The sequence below is a fragment of the Aspergillus affinis genome (assembly GCF_023601865.1).
Source record: "Aspergillus affinis strain CMG 70 chromosome Unknown NODE_11_length_483380_cov_85_280398, whole genome shotgun sequence".
Taxonomy (NCBI): domain Eukaryota; kingdom Fungi; phylum Ascomycota; class Eurotiomycetes; order Eurotiales; family Aspergillaceae; genus Aspergillus; species Aspergillus affinis.
In genome coordinates, this window is record NW_026515792.1 from 434,334 (window position 1) to 455,297 (window position 20,964).

The window sequence follows — 20,964 nt, forward strand, 5'->3', positions numbered from 1 at the left end:
TCTTGTCCGGGGTAGTTATGTGTGCATGAATGTATGTCTTTCATCCCCTCTCGACCCTCATGCAGGTGCATGGTTTCGAGGTAGAACAAAGATGACAGTTGTTTCAGAGGAATTATCCTCGCAACTGCTCCCAGTTCGGGGTCTGACAGTAAAGGAATAATTATTGAGATGGCTGGTACGGATAGACTTATTCATAGTCGACGGGTTGGGGAGAGCTAGACGCCAACTAACTTAGTAAGGCCGATGTTGGCTGACTACGGGGGGACTATGTCGCAGCTAGCTGTTGGCCTCTGCGGCTATTGTCCGAGCTTGATACATAAAGACCTCGAGTCCGGTCTTACGATCGGGAATCGAGTGACGAGTGACGACGTATCGACTCCGTAGTCCGTGGGACAATGGATGTACTCCGTCTATGGGGTACATTCCTGTTACTGTTTTGATTCAAAGGATTATCCAACGGATATAAACAAACCTCTCCTCCCTTCGTAGGAGTAGGTAGGTGCACAAGCTTCCAGCTGTTTCAAAGTGTGTTTGTGTTTGTTTTTAATTTTTTGGCCGGTATCCTGGACCTTAGCCCGGTGTACATCCATGGATAAAGACCTCCGTAAGGAGAGGCCTTGGGCGCGATCGAATAATTATGACCAACGAGACTATTCAGGGACAGCGGGCCTTGGCCTTGGGACGGCGATTTCTTTGGCCGACGGGCTGCTGACTGTGCAACCGTTGTGGATTAAGCGAAATTGGTTCTGGAGATCTTCGGTCCCTCGTTGGCTACCGTCTCTGCACGGCGGGGATGCCTGTACCAATCATCAGGGGAAAGATCCTGCAATCAACTGGATTTCCAAGGGGCATTTGGGGCGTATCGCTCTGGTATTTCCTTTTTTTTTTTTTCTCCCTCGGCCCTTTTGCTGGGATGAAGGAGATGCTCAAATCTCCTCTCTGCCAATAATGCGAGTACGAAGCGGCTGGGAGGTTGAGTTCCTAACAAGAGCTACTGAAGGTAAGGTAAGCTACTGCTCCAATCATCACTGTTGTCACATTTTCACATTTTCATGTTGCTCGGCACCGATTACCTCCGATTCCTCCGATGCTTCCGCTGCATCCGTGGATTTCACAATAACCTGATTTATGCCTTATGGGGCGTTGAGGTCCCAAGGCCCTTCAGAAAATTTTCTCTCTCTTAGTTAACTAGTATTTTCTTTCTCCGCTCGGAGGGTTGCCTCAGGCCAACTCCCGAGCCGTCCACCGTCCATCGTCCACTATACTGTAGTATATTCCCAAATACTCTGTAGCATCCGTGATCCATCGCCCTGCGCGAAAAAAGAAAAAAAGGAAAAATCTGCCCATAATCCACCCCGTTCAGGCACGCAGCCTCGGCTTGACTAAGCCCAAAGGAGCGCAGGGCCAATCCTGGATTGCCCAAAGCGCACTAGTGGCAGCGCCGGGACCGCCCCGATCAGGTTAGTCGTGACGACACGATACCGACCGGGACCGAGCCAAACCGGTAATACGAGTACTCACGACGTACGGCGTACGGCCACTCGTCAGCCGTACCCGTCGTTGTCCGTCGCCCCGTCGCTCTTCACCTGGCGCTTCCAGCCCGGCGCCTGCAAAATTCCTCGTCACTCTGCTCCTCTTCTTTTAATCTCTCTCTTCCTATCTTGTCCCCATTCCTAATTTCTTCACCTCCTCCTCCTCCTTCGCCCTCCAGCTTTCCCTTCCTCTCCGCTGTTCCTCCGGCTCTCGTGGCCAGTTGCGCCCCCTCGTTCCTGGTTCTTTCGTCTCCTTACTGTCCGCCGCCTTGCGTCAGAGAGGCCCTTGCAACGTGACCCCCCTCAAGTACAATCCTCGTTTGGCCGCTGGAGACCGGGACTTGCGCTTCCAACTATAACCCATCGGTCCTTGTTTATTATATCTCCGCCAGACGAGGCTTTCGTTGGCGTGTACCTGCCAGCAATCGAAACGTTCGTGGACGACCTCCTTACAAAGAGTGTCACGTTGACGCCTAGATTCAGCACCCCCCTTTCCGTCAACTCCGCCTGGGGGGAAACTTTGCCCGCCGTCGTTCGACCCTTTCAACTTCCATTCCCAATCTTCTCTTCCGCGTCGGTGCTAGAGAAGATCAACACTCGAGGGTTATACAAGGAGGATTCCTGTCAGATTTGCCGCAAAGATGAACACCACCCTTCCTTCCTGGAAGGATCGGACGCAAAACCAGTTCGGCAAGCTTCAGATCCAGGTCCCATGGCGCTCCATTCAGCTCCTGGTGCCGCATCGCATGCGACGGAAGATTCGGTCCAAGTTGCGGAGTAGAATCTCGCCCACCTCGTCGATATCCTCTCTGCAGACCTCCTTCTCACCCGTCGACACGCTCAGGTCGCTACAAAGCCATCGGTGGACCCCCTACGACTTCCAATATTTGCTGTTGTTGGTTGTTGGAATCTTCGCGTTGACGGTCATGGAAGCGCCGGGGCCTCTGGCGAAAACGGCCGCCTTTACCATGCTCCTGATCTCGCTCCTGCTCCCCATCACTCGCCAATTCTTCCTGCCCTTTCTGCCGATTGCCGGCTGGCTCCTGTTTTTCTACGCTTGCCAGTGAGTAACCCCGGTCCCTGATACGCCCGACCATGATTTAGTTCGAGGAAATGGATGCTGACTATCATTCCGAAGGTTCATTCCCAGCGATTGGCGCCCTGCAATCTGGGTCCGCGTGCTTCCGGCCTTGGAGAATATTCTGTATGGTGCCAACATCAGTAATATTCTATCCGCCCACCAGAACGTCGTGTTAGACGTGTTGGCGTGGCTTCCCTATGGGATCTGCCACTACGGTGCTCCCTTTGTCTGCTCGCTCATCATGTTCGTCTTCGGACCTCCCGGAACCACACCTCTTTTCGCGCGGACTTTCGGGTACATCAGCATGCTTGCTGTCACGATTCAACTGGCCTTCCCTTGCTCACCCCCGTGGTATGAGAATCTTTACGGCTTGGCTCCTGCCGATTACTCCATGCAGGGTAACCCGGCGGGTCTTGCCCGGATTGACAAGCTCTTCGGCATCGACCTGTACACCTCGGGTTTCAAGCAGTCGCCCGTCGTGTTTGGCGCGTTCCCGTCTCTGCACGCTGCCGATTCGACGCTGGCTGCCTTGTTCATGAGCCATGTTTTCCCGCGACTGAAGCCTCTTTTCGTGATCTACACTCTCTGGATGTGGTGGGCTACGATGTACCTTTCTCACCACTACGCGGTTGACCTGGTCGCCGGTGGTCTCATCGCCACCGTCGCTTTCTATTTCGCCAAGACTCGATTCCTTCCCCGCGTTCAGAGCGACAAGATGTTCCGTTGGGATTACGACTACGTTGAATACGGCGACTATACCCGGGAGTACGGATATGACCTGGCCGATGGCGAATACAACCTCGACAGCGATGAGTGGACGGTCGGCTCTTCCTCGTCCATCTCGTCCGGCTCCTTGAGCCCCATCGACGACCATTATACTTGGGAAGGCGAGACTCTAGCCTCGCCTGCTTCTGATATCGAATCCGGAAGACACCTCTTCAGCCCGTGATTTGCATATACCGCACCCGCTTGTTTATTTGCATCTATCTATGAAACGGCGTTGACACATTTAACGACATGCTGGGTTTCTTATTGCATCGAGCAGATTTCGACACATATATCTTTAATACGCCTTTTTTCCCCTTCTTCCTCCCGGCATTATCCGGCTTAATGGATTGGCACCTCTGCGGTTTTTGGACTCAGTCGCCTGGATACGCCGTTGGATTTTTTTTAACCGCCCCTCGATTTTTATTTCATTGTACATGCATACGTTTTGTGACACCGGTTGGGCTGCAATGCAGCGGTTCTTTACGCCCAACTCTCGAAGCTCCGTCAATAATCTTAATACCGAACGCTCGGCTTCCTTAATGTCTTGAGTTGCACAGGTTCCTTGTTGGAGACATTCGCTTGTACACTTCTTCTCTGGGTCACCCAGAATGGACTTGTTTTTGTCCAATTCCGAATAATGTCTTTCGCTTTCAACGACTGGCCGAGCATTTATATTTTTTCTCATTCCGCTCGGTCGGGTACATATTATTACACCACTTTTTTTTTTTTACCATTCGTGTCAATCGCTCACAACTTTTTTTCGGCGCCTGGAGGATACAAGGGGAGAAGTACAGGGGCGCCTTTTTTTATGCACTTCACTCGCTGTGCTTTAGAAGGGAATGACGCTTGTTTAATGACCATTGCATTGGCATATAGAAAAAGAAGGGAATGGCGGACCTGTCCTGATTCATGGCAGCGGGTCCGTTGGGGAACACACTTGATCTATTTCTATAAGAGGAGGACATGGATGAACAAAGCTGCGATGAGTGAACAGCAATCGCAGCGACAAGAAAAGCTGGAGGGACTACTGAGAACCGAAGATCCTTGACGCAAAGCATTCTTTTTCTACCTTTGGGACCCCTACATCAAGAAAGCCTATCGCACGCTCCAACACCTTTGACGACCACTGTCTCTTCAGTTCCCTAGAGTTTGGATCCACCAGTGATCTAACTTCAGTCCACCGGCTACCGCTTTCTTCTTCCTAATTATCTCTACGGGTCGTGTGTTGAGGAATGTGGAAGGGGGGTGTTGGATGGTGTTTATCCATAGCGGTATTGTTAAAGTCCAATCATACCGGTAGTATTTATGATTTATGAACAAGGAACCTTTGTACATTATTGTTTCTATTCTGTGTCTATATTTTCTTGGTCTGGAAGTTTTCAATTAACTTATCTGACATGATTATTTAATCTATGAATAATTGCTATATTAATCTACTGTGTAGATGGTCTGTACCTAACAACCTGGTTGAGGTTAAGTTTTGACTTTGAACACTAAACAACCAACCACAACTATTCATACACACCACACGCCTTTCTCAACCATTACCCAACAACATTGCCACATCAATAGGACTATTGAAGATAGACAAAAAAGCAAAAAAAGAGAGGTCGTACCCGGGATCGAACCGGGATTACCGGAATCAGAATCCGATGTGCTAACCATTACACTATACAACCTTGGTTGTCGAAAAAGTCGACATTATTTTGAATATAAGAGCCCGAGCTCCTTTTTTACTCAAAAGGACTCTTTGTGGGACTGGTTGGGTAGTCTGTGGTGTTGCTGTTTAGTGTTTTGTGGGAGGAATTTCACTTAGTGATGTGGATGTGCGTGTCTGGATCTATTGTCATTGTAGAAGTCAGCGGGTTTGCGTCTTGAGCTAGGAATTGACCTGGTTGGAGTTCTTGCTGGTATACTGTGGGCGTCTTTACGGTTATGTCTATGATCATACTTTATGGGTTGTGCCTTTTGCTCCGGGGAAATAGATTTTTTGGTTTTTCTTTCGACTCGGGAAGATATAATTTCTATTAGTGTGGGGGCTGCACTATCGTCCAGGTTTCTCGAGATTGGTTGTAGGATGTAAATGAAAGCATCTCAGGTTGGGAGGGAAGGGGTTGAACTTGTTGCTCAGTCTTCGTGGGAGATGCCTAGTGAGGGATGGTCACATTATTGGAGATGGGGTTAAATCTCAGTACTATTTCTAGGTAGGTTTGCACCTCAGGCATCTAAGCCGCCTATACATCCCAATCGTCCAGCTTCCGCTCCTTGCGATCTTCTAATTTCTTCTGGAGAAACGCCCCCATTGTCTCCCTGTCTTCATCCCTAAGTAACTCCAACCTCTCCTCGCTATGCAACGAGGTAACACCCCCGAATAATATTCCAGCTATCATTGGCCATACATGATCAAAGGCCCAACTCTTCCAGGCACCATAATTAACCCAGAAATCCCCATGCTCCCAGCTTGCTCGCATTTACTCGGAAATCCGTTGTCCTTCTACCAACTCTCCATTGGCCGAAGCAGCGTCCTCTCGACATTGAAGCACCCGAAGAAAAGTCTCAAGGCGTGGCCCGTAGGCTTCTATCCAGTCCGAGATTCTCCGTGGCCATTCTTCCGGCATTTCCAACAGTAACCACCACGGTGGGGTTCACGCGAACTCTGCAGGGGCAGTATATGTGAATTCCCAATCAATGACCGCGACGATTTTTATGTCCGCGTTGAGAAGAATGTTGGTTGGACGCAGGTCATCGCAGAAGAGCTTGGATGAAACATCATCGGGCATGGTATTGTTGCGAAGACGTGATTCTCCTGCCAGTTTGCAAAAGAGCTTTCTGGAAATATACTTGGCGCGACAGTCCTCTTCCGAGTCAACGGCGTCGTTTCGCTGCGTTATTAAATGCATGAACTGGGTCTCGGCCAAGCTCTGGTAATATGACGAAGCAGTTGCAAAAGGCGCCTGTAGTAGCATCATCGCAGGAAAATTCTTCAGCTGAACCAGCTCATTCATATTCATGGTCAACGGCCGGTAGGGGATATTTCAGCCCCTCGCATCTGCATGTCTGGCCAGCGAGCCGATCTTATCAAAAGACGGCTTAGAAAGCTCCAGCAGAATATCAGCTACTTGACCATAGAAAAACTCGAGCTTCTCTTCGTCAATGTTCGGGTCCAGAACCGGGCGAACGCCCTTCTCATATCCCGGGGCTCGTATCTGCGTTGCCAAATTCGATGCATGCTCCACATACTCCATAAGAATAAACGGGCCTAGTCCCGCCGGACACTCATCTCGCATGCCATGATGAATGATATCTGGAACGGGGATGCGCGTGCTTTCCTTGAGGAAAACCATGACTGTAGCCTCATTTCGGACCTTTTCCTCTGCAAACATCACTCTACCCGGACATGGAAAACGGAGGAGGGAGAACCCGTCCTCGAAGACCATCCTGGAACAGAGGCTGAATGCGCCCAGGCCTTCAATTCGGGCACGATCAATTGGTCGGACCCAGTCCCTGTGGCTTGCCATGAAGCGGATGACTACGAGAAGCACATCATGGCTGGTGATCCTTTTCTTGACGTCGTCGAAAACCTGTTCCCTACCTTCCCAGGCGGCGTCGTCATATTCCATCCTCATATTGAAGGGCTTGGTTGTGGGATCGAGTAGAAATGGAGGCGGGGGTAATACTGTGATGATTGATGAGAACTAGGGCAGATGGTATCATGATAGTATTTCACATCTCATCTCATCTGTCGGACCATTGCTTCGGTGGCTGGCGCGCACCTGTTCCACCAATCAAAGCATGCAAGGATACTCCTCGCCGACTCGGGGGAAGGGCAGTTAACAAAGGGTAAGGATGAGCCCTCAACCCGCTAGGACCTGCTATTTGTGTTGGATGTGAAGGGCGAGTTGTCTATCCTACCTGGGGGAGAAGGATCTTTCGTGGCTAGGTTAAAATAGCTAGAATAAGACAGACAAAAGGAAACCAGTCCATTTATTTCCATATAGATCCGTTGTTGGGTATATATTCCTGGCGAAGTGCTGGGACAACCGGTATGGGATTGAGGCCTCTATTAATTCACTCTTGCCAACCTCAACTGTTGTAAGAAAGTTGCCTATTCCAAAAGTCTGGATGTCCTTGCAGTCGCCAGCTTTGGGTAATGGGTGATAGGCCAGGGTGTTAGTTATTCAATTCTCTATGATTTGTTGACCCCTCTTGTAGAAGATGCCCTTGTTTTTCTGCGTCAACCTCTATAGATAAATAGACCAAGAAATACAGTGATGTTTTTAACTGTCCAGGTAAATTTCTTTCTGGGTGTCTATACATGGTCATCTTGGATCGCCACGGTGTCTATCAAACACAAAACTTTCACGAAATGAAAACCTTCTGAACCATCACCTTGGCTGATTATACATTTCACATCCTGAACCTAGCTCAGGCGTGATCTCTATATGTAATAACAAGAGCAAAAAGTGATGAGGAGGCATTGGGATGAAGTGTGCTCATCTCATGTTTGGACCGAGACCAGGCGTGCAGGGAAAGACAACAACCGAGTCCACACTCAATTGACAAAAGCAAAAACCAAATCAAGGACGACGAATCTGAGGCTACCTCAGACCAGGAAGAAAAAAACAAAAAGCAAAAAAGGAGAGGTCGTACCCGGGATCGAACCGGGATTACCGGAATCAGAATCCGATGTGCTAACCATTACACTATACAACCTTGGGTTGTTGAAAACGCAAGTAGATTATGACATTATAAGCCTAAGCGTATTATTTGCATTTTCCAGTCCTCCTCTCTCGGGTTTTTGTCAAGTCTACTCTGTACATTCCTTGTCCTTGAAATATCACTGGGGTTGATAGTGGAACAAAATCGCTGCATTAAACTTTTTATTACTATACAATATTATACATCAGTGGTCCTATACCTCAGGCTTCTTTCCAATTACCAAGTACATCGGAGTAAACAAGCCCAATTGTCCCCCTTTCACGAGGTTATCAGCGCCATCAGCCAGCTCCTGTGCAGTCTCCGACGTCCCAGCAGGCGCAAGCCGCATCATTTCCATCGCCCACAACAGCTGACCCATCGCAGCTCGTCCAACCTTCGTCATGCGCAGAACCGTGAGCATATCCCACAAGCTTCTCGTATACTTCAGCTCGCCTGCAATGGGATAGTACCAGGGAATGGGATCCGGCCGCTCAGCCAGGTCGTCTTCATACTCCAGAACAAACCCGGCCGCCTGGATGGCCTCGACTGCTTCGGCTCGCGTTCGCATGTTCACGATTCCGTTTCCACGCTCAATTCCCAGCCGAATGGCTCGATGTTCGGGGTTCGACTCGTCGAACTTGTCTGTCATGACCCATTCATATACTCCAAACCGGCCGCCTGGCTTGAGGACTCGAAAGATCTGTTCGTATACTTTCTGCAGACTCGGAGCATGCACGGTGGCCTCGATGGCATATACAACGTCGAAGGTATTGGGCGGGAATTCGAGATGCTGTATCGTCTCGTCAGCTAGAGTAGTCGTGATGAATTTAGATGGTCGGAGTGGGCGCTTACCATGAAGTCTCCCTTGAAGAAAGAAACCTGATTATCCAGGCCAGCTTTCTCTGCATACTTCGTGGCACGAGCAATCTGATATGCATTATTGTTGACACCTACAACCTGACACCCTGTGAACCGAGCGATCTCACGCGCAGGGCCTCCCACGCCACAGCCCACATCCAACACCTCCATGCCCCCATTAATGCCTAGTTTATACGCAAGGTAATGCTCATGTCGTGCCAGCGCTTGGAGGAATGGCTCGCCAATACTGAACCGACAGAAATGAAACGACTGGGCCCACGCTTCTTCATAAAAGTCCGTGACTAGATCATAATAGCTACCGTGCATCCAACGATCAGCAAGTCTGCAACGATGACATGGCTTCCCGGGAGGGGGTGTGAAACTCACTTGTTGACCACGCCCATGTACTCGGTCGTTCGCTCTTTTCGGGCCTCATCGGTAGTGGCATCGATGCCCTTCTCCTCCTTCCATCGACGCACGTACTCGTTTGTGATCTCGCGGTGGGCTGAATTGTTCTTCTTGAGCATGGCGAAGAAGGCGTTTTTCTCTTCGGCTGATTTGCCATGCATCGCCTTCATCAGGGCGACGTCGGGGTCTTCCTTCAAGACAACAGTTGAAGAAACCATCTTGCAGCGATTAGGAAATAATTCTTGTGGTAAAAGAAAAGAGTGAGAGAGAACTAATTATTAATAGAAAGAGAAAGAAAAGGGTATCAAAAAAGTCAAATATAGTCAAAACGATAATCCAAAGAAGCTGACAGGGAGGAAGCCAGACATTCTTATACCACCAACATCACCGCGACCATCCAACCAGGAGAACAAAGAACGAACATTCTATACGCAGGAAATACGATAGTCTAACCCGCATCGAATTGAACAGATCTAGAACCCTTCATATCTGTACTTCGGAGTGTATGCCGCCAAGAAGGTGCGTATCGGTGTCGTATTCCCTCGCGTACACCAAGTGGGTCAGGATCCTTGCGGTTCTGCTTCAACCAAGCATCGTATGGCTTACTTAGTGTACGACATTACGACGGCTGACACACCCTGCTCTTGATTCTGAGTAGTTACTACTGCTCTTTTATCATTTGGATTGCGTGTTGACTCGTATGAGTGGTGCGGTAGGTAGGGTCTGCTGAAACGGTCTATTCCAGATACGGTCAGAAGCGATGTCTGGCATATTGGTTGTCTGGGTCATCTCGTGGCCCTAGGAGGGTATATTGAGATCTTACTATTCAAATTCCGAGAAACCCGTGGAATGTTGTTGGCACCTTTGCGCCGACTCTATTCTGCGAAGATCGGGCCTCCAGACGGACAAATCAGCTTCCTCGGCGACAAATTGCACTCTGCTTCTCTAGCGAATGCCCATTCGATATACGCTATTAATTGCTCGAAAGCCTCGGTGCCCCATTGTCCCCATGATTCTAGCACCTGAGTGTTTGGTTTACTGATTGGCTCGCAGATATACGGAGCCCTAAGATAGTGGCAGGCATTCTACAGATTCTGTCCAGACAGGAATACCCTCTATAGACCTGCGATCAGGATACTTCCAGTCTGCAGAGTAATGTCTCCTCATTAAGTATCCGGGTCTGACCTGCACGAACTAAATGACCAGGAAAAGGTCCCTCGCAGCAGTGGGAATTTCGCACCGTCACCTAGTTCCGATTGACCGGGACCAATGTTGGATATGGCTCGCGAGCACCGCATATTAAGTCTATCTAGGGTCTCAATCTCCATCGGAGGACTTTGATGAAAGTGTGCTAAGTGACCGACCTCGACCCTTCTGCACAACCCTGGTTTCCCTGAAGCGGCAACACTCGAAAGGAAACAGAACCCAGACACTAGGTGGAAATACAGTAAGAAAGTAGAACTTCCGTTGCTGAGATAGGTGTCGTATACCCGTGTTAATCTATCATTTCGTGCATGTTATCGGTATCACAGATCCTAACTGGCTGACTTATAGATTCAGCTATCCCGATACCCTAGCGGCATAAACGAGACATTGCACTTGCCTATCAGGCTCTTGCCCGTGTTGCGAGCTCAAGTAAAAAGACCCAGAGACACAGAGAAAAGAAAGAGTTCGCCCCAACAAGATAACTAAAGATATCCCTGTCACAACTAGGTACCAATGGCAAAACAATGAAGCCAATACAATCCACAACAGACCATTCAAGAAAAGACCAAGAATATATACTATACGCGCCATTTTCATGTATAACAATAGGGAACACTCCTATATACCCTTCACATCTCAACATCTAACGAACTATACCCCAAAACACCAGCGATAACAACCACTTCCCACGACTCTCTGAGCACCCAGACTCATAGTATCAAAAATTTAACGCATTCCTCAACAGCCCACGGTTGTATAGTGTAATGGTTAGCACATCGGATTCTGATTCCGGTAATCCCGGTTCGATCCCGGGTACGACCTCTCTCTTTTTGCTCTGCTCGGTACGGAGTAGCAGCGTGAACAATGTTTTAATACACAGACCAATACTGATACAAGTCTATAGTGTTAAAAATTTCCTGGCCTGCGACCTCAACGAGGTTATATAGTGTAATGGTTAGCACTTCGGATTTTGAAATTGATTTCCGGCAATCCCGGTTCGATCCCGGGTATGACCTTCATTTTTTGTACGATTCTGCCATCTGCCACCGTCTGTTGTTTTGAGATAGAATTTGATTGTTGTTTTTGTGGTTGAATGCCATAGATTGATGTACGGAGTATTTGCGCTTTGCGATATCTGAGAAAGCATCAGATAAAGCATGTATATAATCCAAAGGTACTCTGTACCTACTGACGGGGACATGTCTTGCTAGTTATAAGCTACGCGGACGAATGATGTCTACAATTAGTTAAAATATCACACCTGGCAGTTGATTATGCTGTACTGCACAATTTTGCTCTCTCTACTTCTGGAGTAGATTACTCAGTCCTTCTCCGCATTTCTCCGTGGGTGTGTTGTGCGCGAACGTCCATTCTATACAGAAAAAGAAGCCTGAGGCAGTAAGTAACTCCATGGGATGCCGAAAGTAGAGCAACGGTTTGCTTTCAAGATAAGAAAGATAATCTATTCCATCGAGAATTCAGCTTCTGTCCTTAACATGCAATTCAATCCTCTAAGATCTTTCTATAACTATCTATAAACAACGAAGCTCTCTAGAGTTGTGTATTATTGTCTGGTATGGAGTGTTCAACAATTCCGGAACACAAGCATTACCCAGCATATTCAATCTCCTAGATCTATAGTGTTGAATTCTGCTCACTCTCTCAACAACCAAGGTTGTATAGTGTAATGGTTAGCACATCGGATTCTGATTCCGGTAATCCCGGTTCGATCCCGGGTACGACCTCTTCTTTTTTGCCTTTTCAGTTTTTAGCCTGCTGGTTTGCAAACAGGAGGCCGCGCCACATTTTTCTTATTCTTTTATCTTTCTGGATGGTGTAAGACAAACCACCAGATACTGGTTTGTAGGAGACACGAACACTCAAAAATTAGGTAGTAGATTTCGATATGGGCCTGTTATATCAATCAATCCACTGGACCCTGAACACCATTCCTATGCCGTACATAAGCAAGCGATTCATACAGTAGATTCCATCAAGTCAAGTCAGGGAATGTAGCAACCAACGGTAAGAGGGTTGTAGCAGGAGATAAGAAGATAGAGGGCAAAGAAAAGGGACATATAATTAAGGTAATCTATCAAACATCCACATGAACAAAATGAGATGAAAAGAGAACTCGTGACAGATAGTAATAAACGTAAATAAGGAGGTGGTATTGTTTTTATTCTTCGTAAATCTTGACTCGATCGGCGTATTCTTTGATTTTCGAAACGAAGGTCTCTTCGATTTCGTCGCCGTGGCCGCTGGCGATGCGGAGGATGAGGTCGTTGAGAGAGGCGCGGCCGAGGATGTCGACGTGGTCACCTTGTGATATGTTAGTATCGTGGGTCAAATGTATCAAGACGTCACCAGGGGGAGTTACCTGTGTTGGGACCACCGCGGGGTGAGAATCGATCTGGCTCATGAGGCATCTCATATACCTTGATCTTGGCACCCGCGGGATTATACCGCTTGATATGCCAGCCCTTGGCGCACATGTAGCCCGTACTCAGTAGATTGACGGTCCCGTCACCTTCACCCATGACAACGCCGTGGTCGACACCGTCGTTGTTGGTGACCGTGGTGTCGATACTGACGTTCAGGTTGACCAGGGGGTCGCGTTCCTCCTGGTAGAAGTAGCTGCGTTCGGTGGGTTTGCCGACGCCATACAGACAGTAGATCTTCATGTCCGGGGCCCGCGGCAGTCGGGCCTCGAGGGGGTTCAACCAGGTACGAGGATCCTTCTCGTTGGCCTCGACTTCCTTAGTGCTGTGCGCGACGCCATGCGAGTAGCTGTTGAGCACCTGGTCGCGGTACCAGTCATCGCTCTGATCCAGCAGATACGACAGACTCTCCGGGGTGGTCAGGTTTTTCGCCGTGAGGGAGGAGTTGGTCTCGCGGAAGTTCAACAGGGTGCCGAACGACATCGACTGGCCCGGCTGATCATCCGGGGCCCAGGTGGAATTGCCCCAGACCGCTTCGCCGCCCTTGGGCAACATGCTCGAGATGCCCGGCATGGCGCGGAAGATCTCCGCGCGTTCTTCCTTAGACAGGAACTTCTCTAGTCCATACACGGCAAATGCGTTCAGCTGGGCCGTGTCGCGCATCTCTCCCGATAGGACGGCCGTGAGCCCCTTGACGGCGCCCAGCATGCAGCCACTGACATTGATCCAAGAGGCGATGTGGTTGTTCACCCAGTCTTTCCCTCCCTTGCCATGATCGTCACTCTCAACCCACTTGAAGAAGTATAGCACCACCTGCGAACCCATACTGTGCGAAGCCAGGGTCACCTTCTCGCCACGCACCTGAACGGCGGTCTCCACGTAGGACTTGAGCCGACTGAAGTACTGGTCGCGGATTTCCAGATGCTGGTACGCTAGTCGCCAGTCGTACGCCGCCGTAAAGGCGTTGGTCGGGTCATATCCTATCGTCGCCAGGTTCTCGAGAATCTTGTTCCAGATCCAGTAACCAGTAATGAAGAAATCGGTCGCATCAAACCCCTGTGCGGCCCGGAGCTTAATTCCCGGCGGATCCATCCCCGTCTTCTTATCTAGCATGACATGGTTCTTCCACTCCGCTTTATCCAGAACTAGGGCGCGCATCATGCTCCAACTGCCCCAAAGCCGACGGCGGAAGTACTGCCGGGACTGCGTGCCCGTTCCCCAACTCTCGAGTCCGGTGGAGATCACCCCGGGGATCATAACAACAGGATGTTTGGCCTCGAACCCTTGCGATTGAAGATGAAGTCCGACAGAGAAGGAGTCATAATTGACCGTGTCGCGTTCATGCTGCTAGTGGGGGGAACAAGAGGGAGACGAAAGCCGTTAGTCAATTTATCCAGTAGTATAGCGCCCGATAAGCCATCAATGAGGTCGGGCATACCGAAAACTCCCTCGCATCCCTAACAATGCCCTGCGGAATCACATCCATCAACGAGTCCAAGTTCAAGTCCATCAGCGACTCCAAACTGATGACGTCCTGTTGGTTGGCGAAGAGGACGGCCACCAAAATGCCGAAGAGGCCGCCCAACGCGAAGATCAGACCATTGCGACGCTTACTGCGCGGTTTCGTGACAAAGGAGCCGAATTTCTCGGGTGGAGGAGGCCTGGACGAGGGCGAGGAGGCTGGCTGAGCATCATTGGGCTCCGACGGGGCGTCGTCCTTATCATCCTTGGCCAAACGACGGCGGAGCATGAGAGGCAAAGAAGAGGAAAGAGGAAGGGGGGGGGGGGAGGAGGGTGGAATGGTCGGAATCAATTAATTGACACACAGAGACAATAAGAAATCGACGACAGACAGAGACAGATGAATAGAAAAGAAAGGAAAAGAAAAGGAAAAAGGACGAAGGAAAAGCGCGAGGGAAAAAGAGAGCGACCGGAATCACATGTCGACGGACGTCATGAAAATCTGCCTTTCCTTTCCTTTCCTTCTCTCTTCCTTCTCCAAACGTTCCCCGACTATCAGCCCCAACAATCCCATCGACATCCATACCCCAACTCTATATTCTTAATTTTGTACTCCTCTTCGAATGCCCCCGGCATGAACCGCCATGATGATAACCTCCCCGCCGCCCCCGCCGCTGCCCTAGCAGCAGACGTAACAGCCCCTCCTCCGGCTCCTTCCTCCGACCTCCGCTACGCCCGCTACGACGGATCCCGCGAGGATGAATACGTCGCCGCCATGCGCCAGCTCATCTCTAAGGACCTTTCCGAGCCGTACAGCATCTACGTCTATCGCTACTTCCTCTACCAATGGGGCGAACTCTGCTTTATGGCCATGGACGACTCGCGGCCCGAGGACCCCATGGTCGGCGTCGTGGTGTCCAAGCTGGAGCCGCACCGCGGCGGGCCCTTGAGGGGGTATATTGCCATGTTGGCGGTGCGCGAGGAATTCCGCGGACGGGGCATTGCGACGAAATTGGTGCGCATGGCTATTGATGCAATGATTGAACGGGATGCGCATGAGGTGCGTTCTCGGGGCTGGGGGGGGATCATATGTTGTACGGGTGTTGCACGGCGGGCGGGCCTTGTTCGCTTCTGTCCCCCCCTTCACCCCTCACCCCCTCACTCAGGCTCCTGCCTCGTTGATGTTTCTTTCCTCTTTACGGCGGATTTAAGCAGAGGAGGCAGATGGTCAATGGATGAATCGACTGACATGAAATATCCGACAGATTGCCCTCGAAACCGAAATCACCAACACGGCCGCCATCAAGCTCTACGAACGACTCGGCTTCCTGCGCAGCAAGCAGCTGCACCGCTACTACCTGAACGGTAACTCGGCCTACCGACTGGTGCTATACTTGAAAGAAGGCGTGGGGTCGTTGAGGATGGAATTCGATGCTTATGGTCCGACCGCGCCGGAAATGAGCGGTGCGGCGCCTGCTCCTCCGCCGCCGGCGTTGCTTCATGGAAACGGCAGTGGATAACGCTCCATTTCTTATAGATATACGCAATTATGACAATAGATCAGATGACTTGACGACTAGATTCTCTTGAGGGGAGCACAATCAAACCAAATTCATGGAAATACATTTTATACCCCCAGAATTAGGGCATATGTATATTAAATTATATACAGGGCATGTAGTTTACACAGATATCTATAGCTAGCGGAGAGACATGCATAAATGAAGGCTGAGATATAGAACTCGGAACAAGATGGATCGACCAAGGTTGGGCAGCTGGTGAGAAGATAGTGTGCCAATTATGCCGGGCAATGCGCCAAAAAGAATTGAAAGGAGTATATGCAGCGCAGCTCAAGTCGGCGCCATGCGACAGTAATATACAAGGGACTAAACAGATCCCCGAAAGTCGAAAATGTCTGAACAGCCGTATTAAGGTAAGAGAGGTTGTGAGGGACCCAGGTTATCGCTCATGCCATGCCTTCGGGGATCCACTTGCGATGCACGGGAACATGAATGGAGTTCTGCAGTAGCCAATTCAACGGCCGCGGAATGCGATGCCATTCACGATCCAGCTGGGCGGCAGCCTCCAACATGACGGGGAAGGGCAGTTCTGGACGATAGAACGGGCCGACACGGATATCGCGATGTAGCAGTAGCTTGGCGAACTTTACTTGCCGTATACGTTCTTTGCCGGTCAGCTTCATGGGTATGAGGTAGGCGATCAGATTCGAATGGTACTCAGACGGGGCGTATTCCATGACCTTGCTCTTCTCGATGTACTTCGGAAGATGCAGGTCCAACCCGACAATAACCCTCCCGGCAGTGGTGATCCAGGCATTAACATATTCACTATTCCTGGGTTTTTTGAGCCTGGTGATCAGTGCCACATTGGCAGCCTTTTTCATTCTCGTCGTCACGCCCTGATACATGCAGGCGTATCGCCACACCACGCGAGCGATATTGTAACGGTGATCATTACAGGCCATCACAAAGAGTTTCTCCCACATAATATCTTCGAACACCCGCTCAGGGTACAGGTGGCATCGGTATAGATACCGGAGGGCGAGGAATGTGTCATCCCCGAACATTTTCATGACACGCAGGATAGCAAAGCTGTCAACATCAAAGTTCTGCTCCCGGCAGATTTCCAGCATCCGGTCCAAAGACTCATAATCCATCCGATGGGAAATGACGCTAAACATCTGGCCGATCGATTTCGCCGAAAACCAATTGTCCGTCAGCGTGTTGACCTTGTGGACAAACGAGTCCACGCTACGTTTTCTCTCGAGATGCGAGAGAAACCTTTCGTTGAGTGTCAACCGAAGGGCCGCCCGCCTCGAATCAATCCCTGCAATACGCCCCTGTCGCACCAGCCAGTTCGAAAGTTGTTCCCTCTCTTTGGGTAAGGCGACGTGGTCGAGGAACGTGATCCAGGTTTGCTCATTCGGTCGGATTTTCGCCCTTAACATGGCCTTGAGAAGCCGGTGATACGTGTTCGGGTCCTGCCGCGAGGCCGCCGTTCCCAGAAGGATATTTATGGTGTCCACCGTTGCAACATGTTGGGCTCGGCGGAGAACTGGGTAGACATGCCGCAAGCATTTATATTCACACATCCAAGAGAGCGCTTCATTCAACGCAGCCGAGGAAAACAGTTTCTCGTATGCATCAACCTGAAAAACCGCCACCAGCGCATCAGCTATCTTTTTTCGGTGCGGCATTTTCTCTCCAATTGATTCAGGAGGGGGCTTAGAAATTGTCAGCTCCTCAACGTATTCCGCGAACTCCCGCACGGTCGACAGATTTTCCGCCAAAGGCTTGATGGTGTCTATCACTCCCGGCGTCGAGAGCTGTATATCCCAAGTGCCTCGAATGACTGGAGGCTTGATACCCTTGGATATGAGTTGATGTCTGGAAGAAATAATAGGCACCGGGGGTCTCTGGAGATCGATCATGGGGTCTGCCTTTTCCTGGAGACTCTGTGCAAGTATAAAACGGTCGCTGACCAATTCGACTGCACGATCTGACCCCGAGATTATGACCCTCCGATTCCGGCCATCGCCATCGCGTGGATGCAACAAATGGATCTTGCAGCCATGATGTATGGGTATGTACCAGATGTTCTCCCTCATCCCATAATTGGTAACCCCTGCGAGAAGCCCGACGGTCTCCTCCCGTATCGACAACTCCTTATGTTTTAAATAACTTGAATCCTTTTTCGGCCAAGTGGCAGACTGCTCTTGCAATCGAATCAGCGTATCCTTTATGACATCCCATGGAATCTGTTTTTCATCCGGATGTTGTTGTAGGCGATTCCGTTGGAGTTTCAACTTTTTCTGATCTCGAGACGTAAGCCGAAAGAGGCTGCTGCCGGTAAACAGGACCCTCCGACCCTCAGGCTGTTTCGTCTTCAATGGTTGCGAGTCATCTGGCTCTGGCTCTGGTTCTGGCCATAGTTCAGGGTCCAGTTCAGAACGATCCAAGGGGTTGAACGGAGGTTTCGTTGGCCCAATTAATGGCTCGGAGTTTTTTGGCTTCCCGATCGGTGAGGGACTGACCATTAGAATTCCCTCATCATCGGTCCATACATTTTTGATGAGGTCCTCTGGATTTTCCGGCGAGACATTGTTCGGGGTAGTCGTGGTCGTGAGAGCTTCATTTGGCGTGCGTGAAGCTTCTGCTGTTTCCTCCCCGTCGGGATCTCTAGGAGGATTGCTACTCGAATTCCATCGTCTGAAGATGTGCCCGGGTGACAGTTTTCGGTGTGAACGAGGAGAACCTCTGGGGATGAGTTCTCGGGCGCGCGTGTTCCTCGCAGAAGCAGAAGGTCTAGAAGTAAGGGACCGGTAATGTCGAACTGTCGACTTGTACCAGCGCGGGTAGAGGAAGAGAAGCGGTTCGTCGGGGCCAGCAGCGATGTTGTCCAAGAGGGTAGAGACACGACGCCCTTTTAGGCAGGTCCTGCCATGGGAGAGCATAGGTGAATGTCGAGAACTATGTCAAGACATAAGAGGGAGGATGTAAGAGGGGAGGAAAGGAAGATTGGATTGGAGGTTCGGCGCGAGACGTGGTAAGCACGCTGTTTTGTCCGCCGTCGTCAGTTCTTCAGCGACGGAGAAAATTGTTGCGTCATGCCCAAAGAGGCAGGCGGTCGGAGGGTTGGATGCTGCCAGCCCGGGAGTTACTTCTCTTTGTCAACATACATACTTCCCTACGATAATGCGATTGGAAAAGATTTATTATTGCATTATCTATTAAATTGGCTATCAATGGATAAATATTCCAATGCCTCCTTAAAATTGTCACTGGACACAAACGAACATGGGTATCAAGTCCCGAGAACCGAGCTAGAACGTAACACAAAAAGAGAGAGCTTCTCAACACCAAAACGAATCAAGACGAATATTGATAAATATGACCCTCCTTGCCAATTTCTGCTTCCTTTGGTATGCCTTTAATAGGTCCTCCATCATCCATGGGTTTGAACGAAAACTTCCCTAAATACCTAGACAGTAGGCCTTTCTTCTTCGGTCCGGGCGTCAAATCCAGCATCTCTGGCGCCGATGATCGGCGTCGAGCACTGACGACTTCGGGTCCTCGGAGGTGATGTCGTGCACTGTCTGCCGCCTTGCTGAGGTACTCCTTCTGGTGGCGGAGTTCCTCGGCTTCTCGTTCCCCGACATTGGGTATCTTCTGGGACAGCTCGTCGACGATGCCGACCAAGTGTGTGAGGACCTGCCATCGCGAGGCCTGGAAGACGAACATGGGCATGATCTCGGGGATCTGAGCAGAGCGAGTCAGCATCGATCAATCGGTAGCGGAGCTACGGATGAATGAACCCGAAGCCTTGATATCAAAACAGAACATACCTGTCCTTCCAAATAATACAACTCAGGACCGCCTTCCTCGACAAATCGTCTCAACGCGTCGATCTTCTCGCGGTCCACGATCGCCGTCTTCAAGGCATGCATCAAACTGGGAATATTTCCAATCTCCTCCAAAGGAGCCTCCTCGACCTTGGTGGTCGCTCGACTCAGGTACCCCGAGGTGGCGCCCGACGCGCGCTCCGAGCTGGACGCCCTCTTCGTTTTCTTCCCCGTGTGGATGGTGAAATAATCGTCGTTGAGCATATGGGCCATTTCCAACCCTGTTCGCTCACGACGACTCCTCTCTGACACCCGCTTCACCCGCAGTCTCACCCACCGGCGTCTTCGCACAAACGAATGAAACCACGGATGAGATCCATGCCAGGCCGACGAACTGAACGAGGACGAGTACTGCCACCCCTGGTCGTCCACGTCCCCCGACATATCCACGTACCATCTTCGCCACGCCCACTCCCAGCTAGGATCCGGTAGCTGCGCATTGGTGATGTCCACAGGGCTGTCTCGAAAATCGTACGTCACCCAGGTGGCCGGGTCGAAGTTTAGCAGCGAGTGGTGCGAGTATAGCGGTATCCCGCACAGGAACCACCCCCGCTGGTTCTCGTAGAGAATATCCAGATCGGTGCCGGGTTTGAGTCCAACCGGATGTGACCTGAGGCCTGACCCCGACCCAGCCTCAACCCTCGATCCGGACCTAGACCCCGACCCTGACCCCGACCCGGCCCCCTCAGGGCCATCACTTCCATTCCCGGCCGGCTCTCCAGTAGCGGTCGTAGACGGGGCGAAATCGGTCGGATTGGAATCGAGCTGTTCGTTCGTCGGAAGAGAGTAGGTAGTCGCGAGACTCGGCGCCCCTCCCAGCGTATTCGTCGCTGTATCCGTCAACGACAACTCCCTGCCATCAGAGGGCCTCCTCTCCGTATCTGGTTCCCCGTCATCCGTGATCCCCAGTCGATGTGGCTGCCACTTCGCATACTTCCGTCTGGCCAGTTCCCCTCGTACGGACGGCCTCGTCAGCCGTCGCGATAGACCTCGAGATAACTCCGTAGCGAGGGGAGCCTGGGAGGGAGATTCGTCGCGCGAACAGGTATTATCTACCAGCCGAATGCTGGCAGGGTTGTTATTCTCCAT

The 20,964-nt window shown here is 50.6% G+C and overlaps 8 protein-coding genes across 8 annotated transcripts; 2 read left to right on the forward strand and 6 right to left on the reverse strand.

Moving 5' to 3' along the window:
* Window positions 1-2,173: 2,173 nt before the first annotated feature.
* On the forward strand, window positions 2,174-3,562 carry KD926_001070 (phosphatase PAP2 family protein; the record flags this gene model as incomplete). The annotated part of the gene is made up of 2 exons (XM_053096628.1): window positions 2,174-2,595; window positions 2,671-3,562. The coding sequence occupies 2 exons, from the start codon at window positions 2,174-2,176 to the stop codon at window positions 3,560-3,562; spliced, it is 1,314 nt and encodes a 437-aa protein (XP_052959450.1).
* A 2,464-nt stretch (window positions 3,563-6,026) lies between these two features.
* Window positions 6,027-6,392, reverse strand: KD926_001071 (phosphotransferase enzyme family protein; the record flags this gene model as incomplete). Its single annotated transcript, XM_053096629.1, has 1 exon — window positions 6,027-6,392. One exon carries the CDS (start codon window positions 6,390-6,392, stop codon window positions 6,027-6,029), a length of 366 nt encoding a protein of 121 aa, XP_052959451.1.
* A 24-nt stretch (window positions 6,393-6,416) lies between these two features.
* Window positions 6,417-7,007, reverse strand: KD926_001072 (uncharacterized protein; the record flags this gene model as incomplete). Its single annotated transcript, XM_053096631.1, has 1 exon — window positions 6,417-7,007. The coding sequence occupies one exon, from the start codon at window positions 7,005-7,007 to the stop codon at window positions 6,417-6,419; it is 591 nt and encodes a 196-aa protein (XP_052959452.1).
* A 1,286-nt stretch (window positions 7,008-8,293) lies between these two features.
* On the reverse strand, window positions 8,294-9,563 carry KD926_001073 (putative tocopherol O-methyltransferase; the record flags this gene model as incomplete). Its single annotated transcript, XM_053096632.1, has 3 exons — window positions 8,294-8,869; window positions 8,932-9,253; window positions 9,325-9,563. 3 exons carry the CDS (start codon window positions 9,561-9,563, stop codon window positions 8,294-8,296), a joined length of 1,137 nt encoding a protein of 378 aa, XP_052959453.1.
* Window positions 9,564-12,730: 3,167 nt separating this feature from the next.
* Window positions 12,731-14,742, reverse strand: KD926_001074 (phospholipid:diacylglycerol acyltransferase; the record flags this gene model as incomplete). The annotated part of the gene is made up of 3 exons (XM_053096633.1): window positions 12,731-12,873; window positions 12,932-14,339; window positions 14,431-14,742. The coding sequence occupies 3 exons, from the start codon at window positions 14,740-14,742 to the stop codon at window positions 12,731-12,733; spliced, it is 1,863 nt and encodes a 620-aa protein (XP_052959454.1).
* Window positions 14,743-15,087: 345 nt separating this feature from the next.
* On the forward strand, window positions 15,088-15,973 carry KD926_001075 (peptide alpha-N-acetyltransferase MAK3; the record flags this gene model as incomplete). The annotated part of the gene is made up of 2 exons (XM_053096634.1): window positions 15,088-15,513; window positions 15,719-15,973. 2 exons carry the CDS (start codon window positions 15,088-15,090, stop codon window positions 15,971-15,973), a joined length of 681 nt encoding a protein of 226 aa, XP_052959455.1.
* A 446-nt stretch (window positions 15,974-16,419) lies between these two features.
* KD926_001076 (uncharacterized protein) lies at window positions 16,420-18,927 on the reverse strand (the record flags this gene model as incomplete). The annotated part of the gene is made up of 1 exon (XM_053096635.1): window positions 16,420-18,927. One exon carries the CDS (start codon window positions 18,925-18,927, stop codon window positions 16,420-16,422), a length of 2,508 nt encoding a protein of 835 aa, XP_052959456.1.
* A 415-nt stretch (window positions 18,928-19,342) lies between these two features.
* KD926_001077 (uncharacterized protein) lies at window positions 19,343-20,964 on the reverse strand (the record flags this gene model as incomplete). Its single annotated transcript, XM_053096636.1, has 2 exons — window positions 19,343-19,732; window positions 19,819-20,964. 2 exons carry the CDS (start codon window positions 20,962-20,964, stop codon window positions 19,343-19,345), a joined length of 1,536 nt encoding a protein of 511 aa, XP_052959457.1.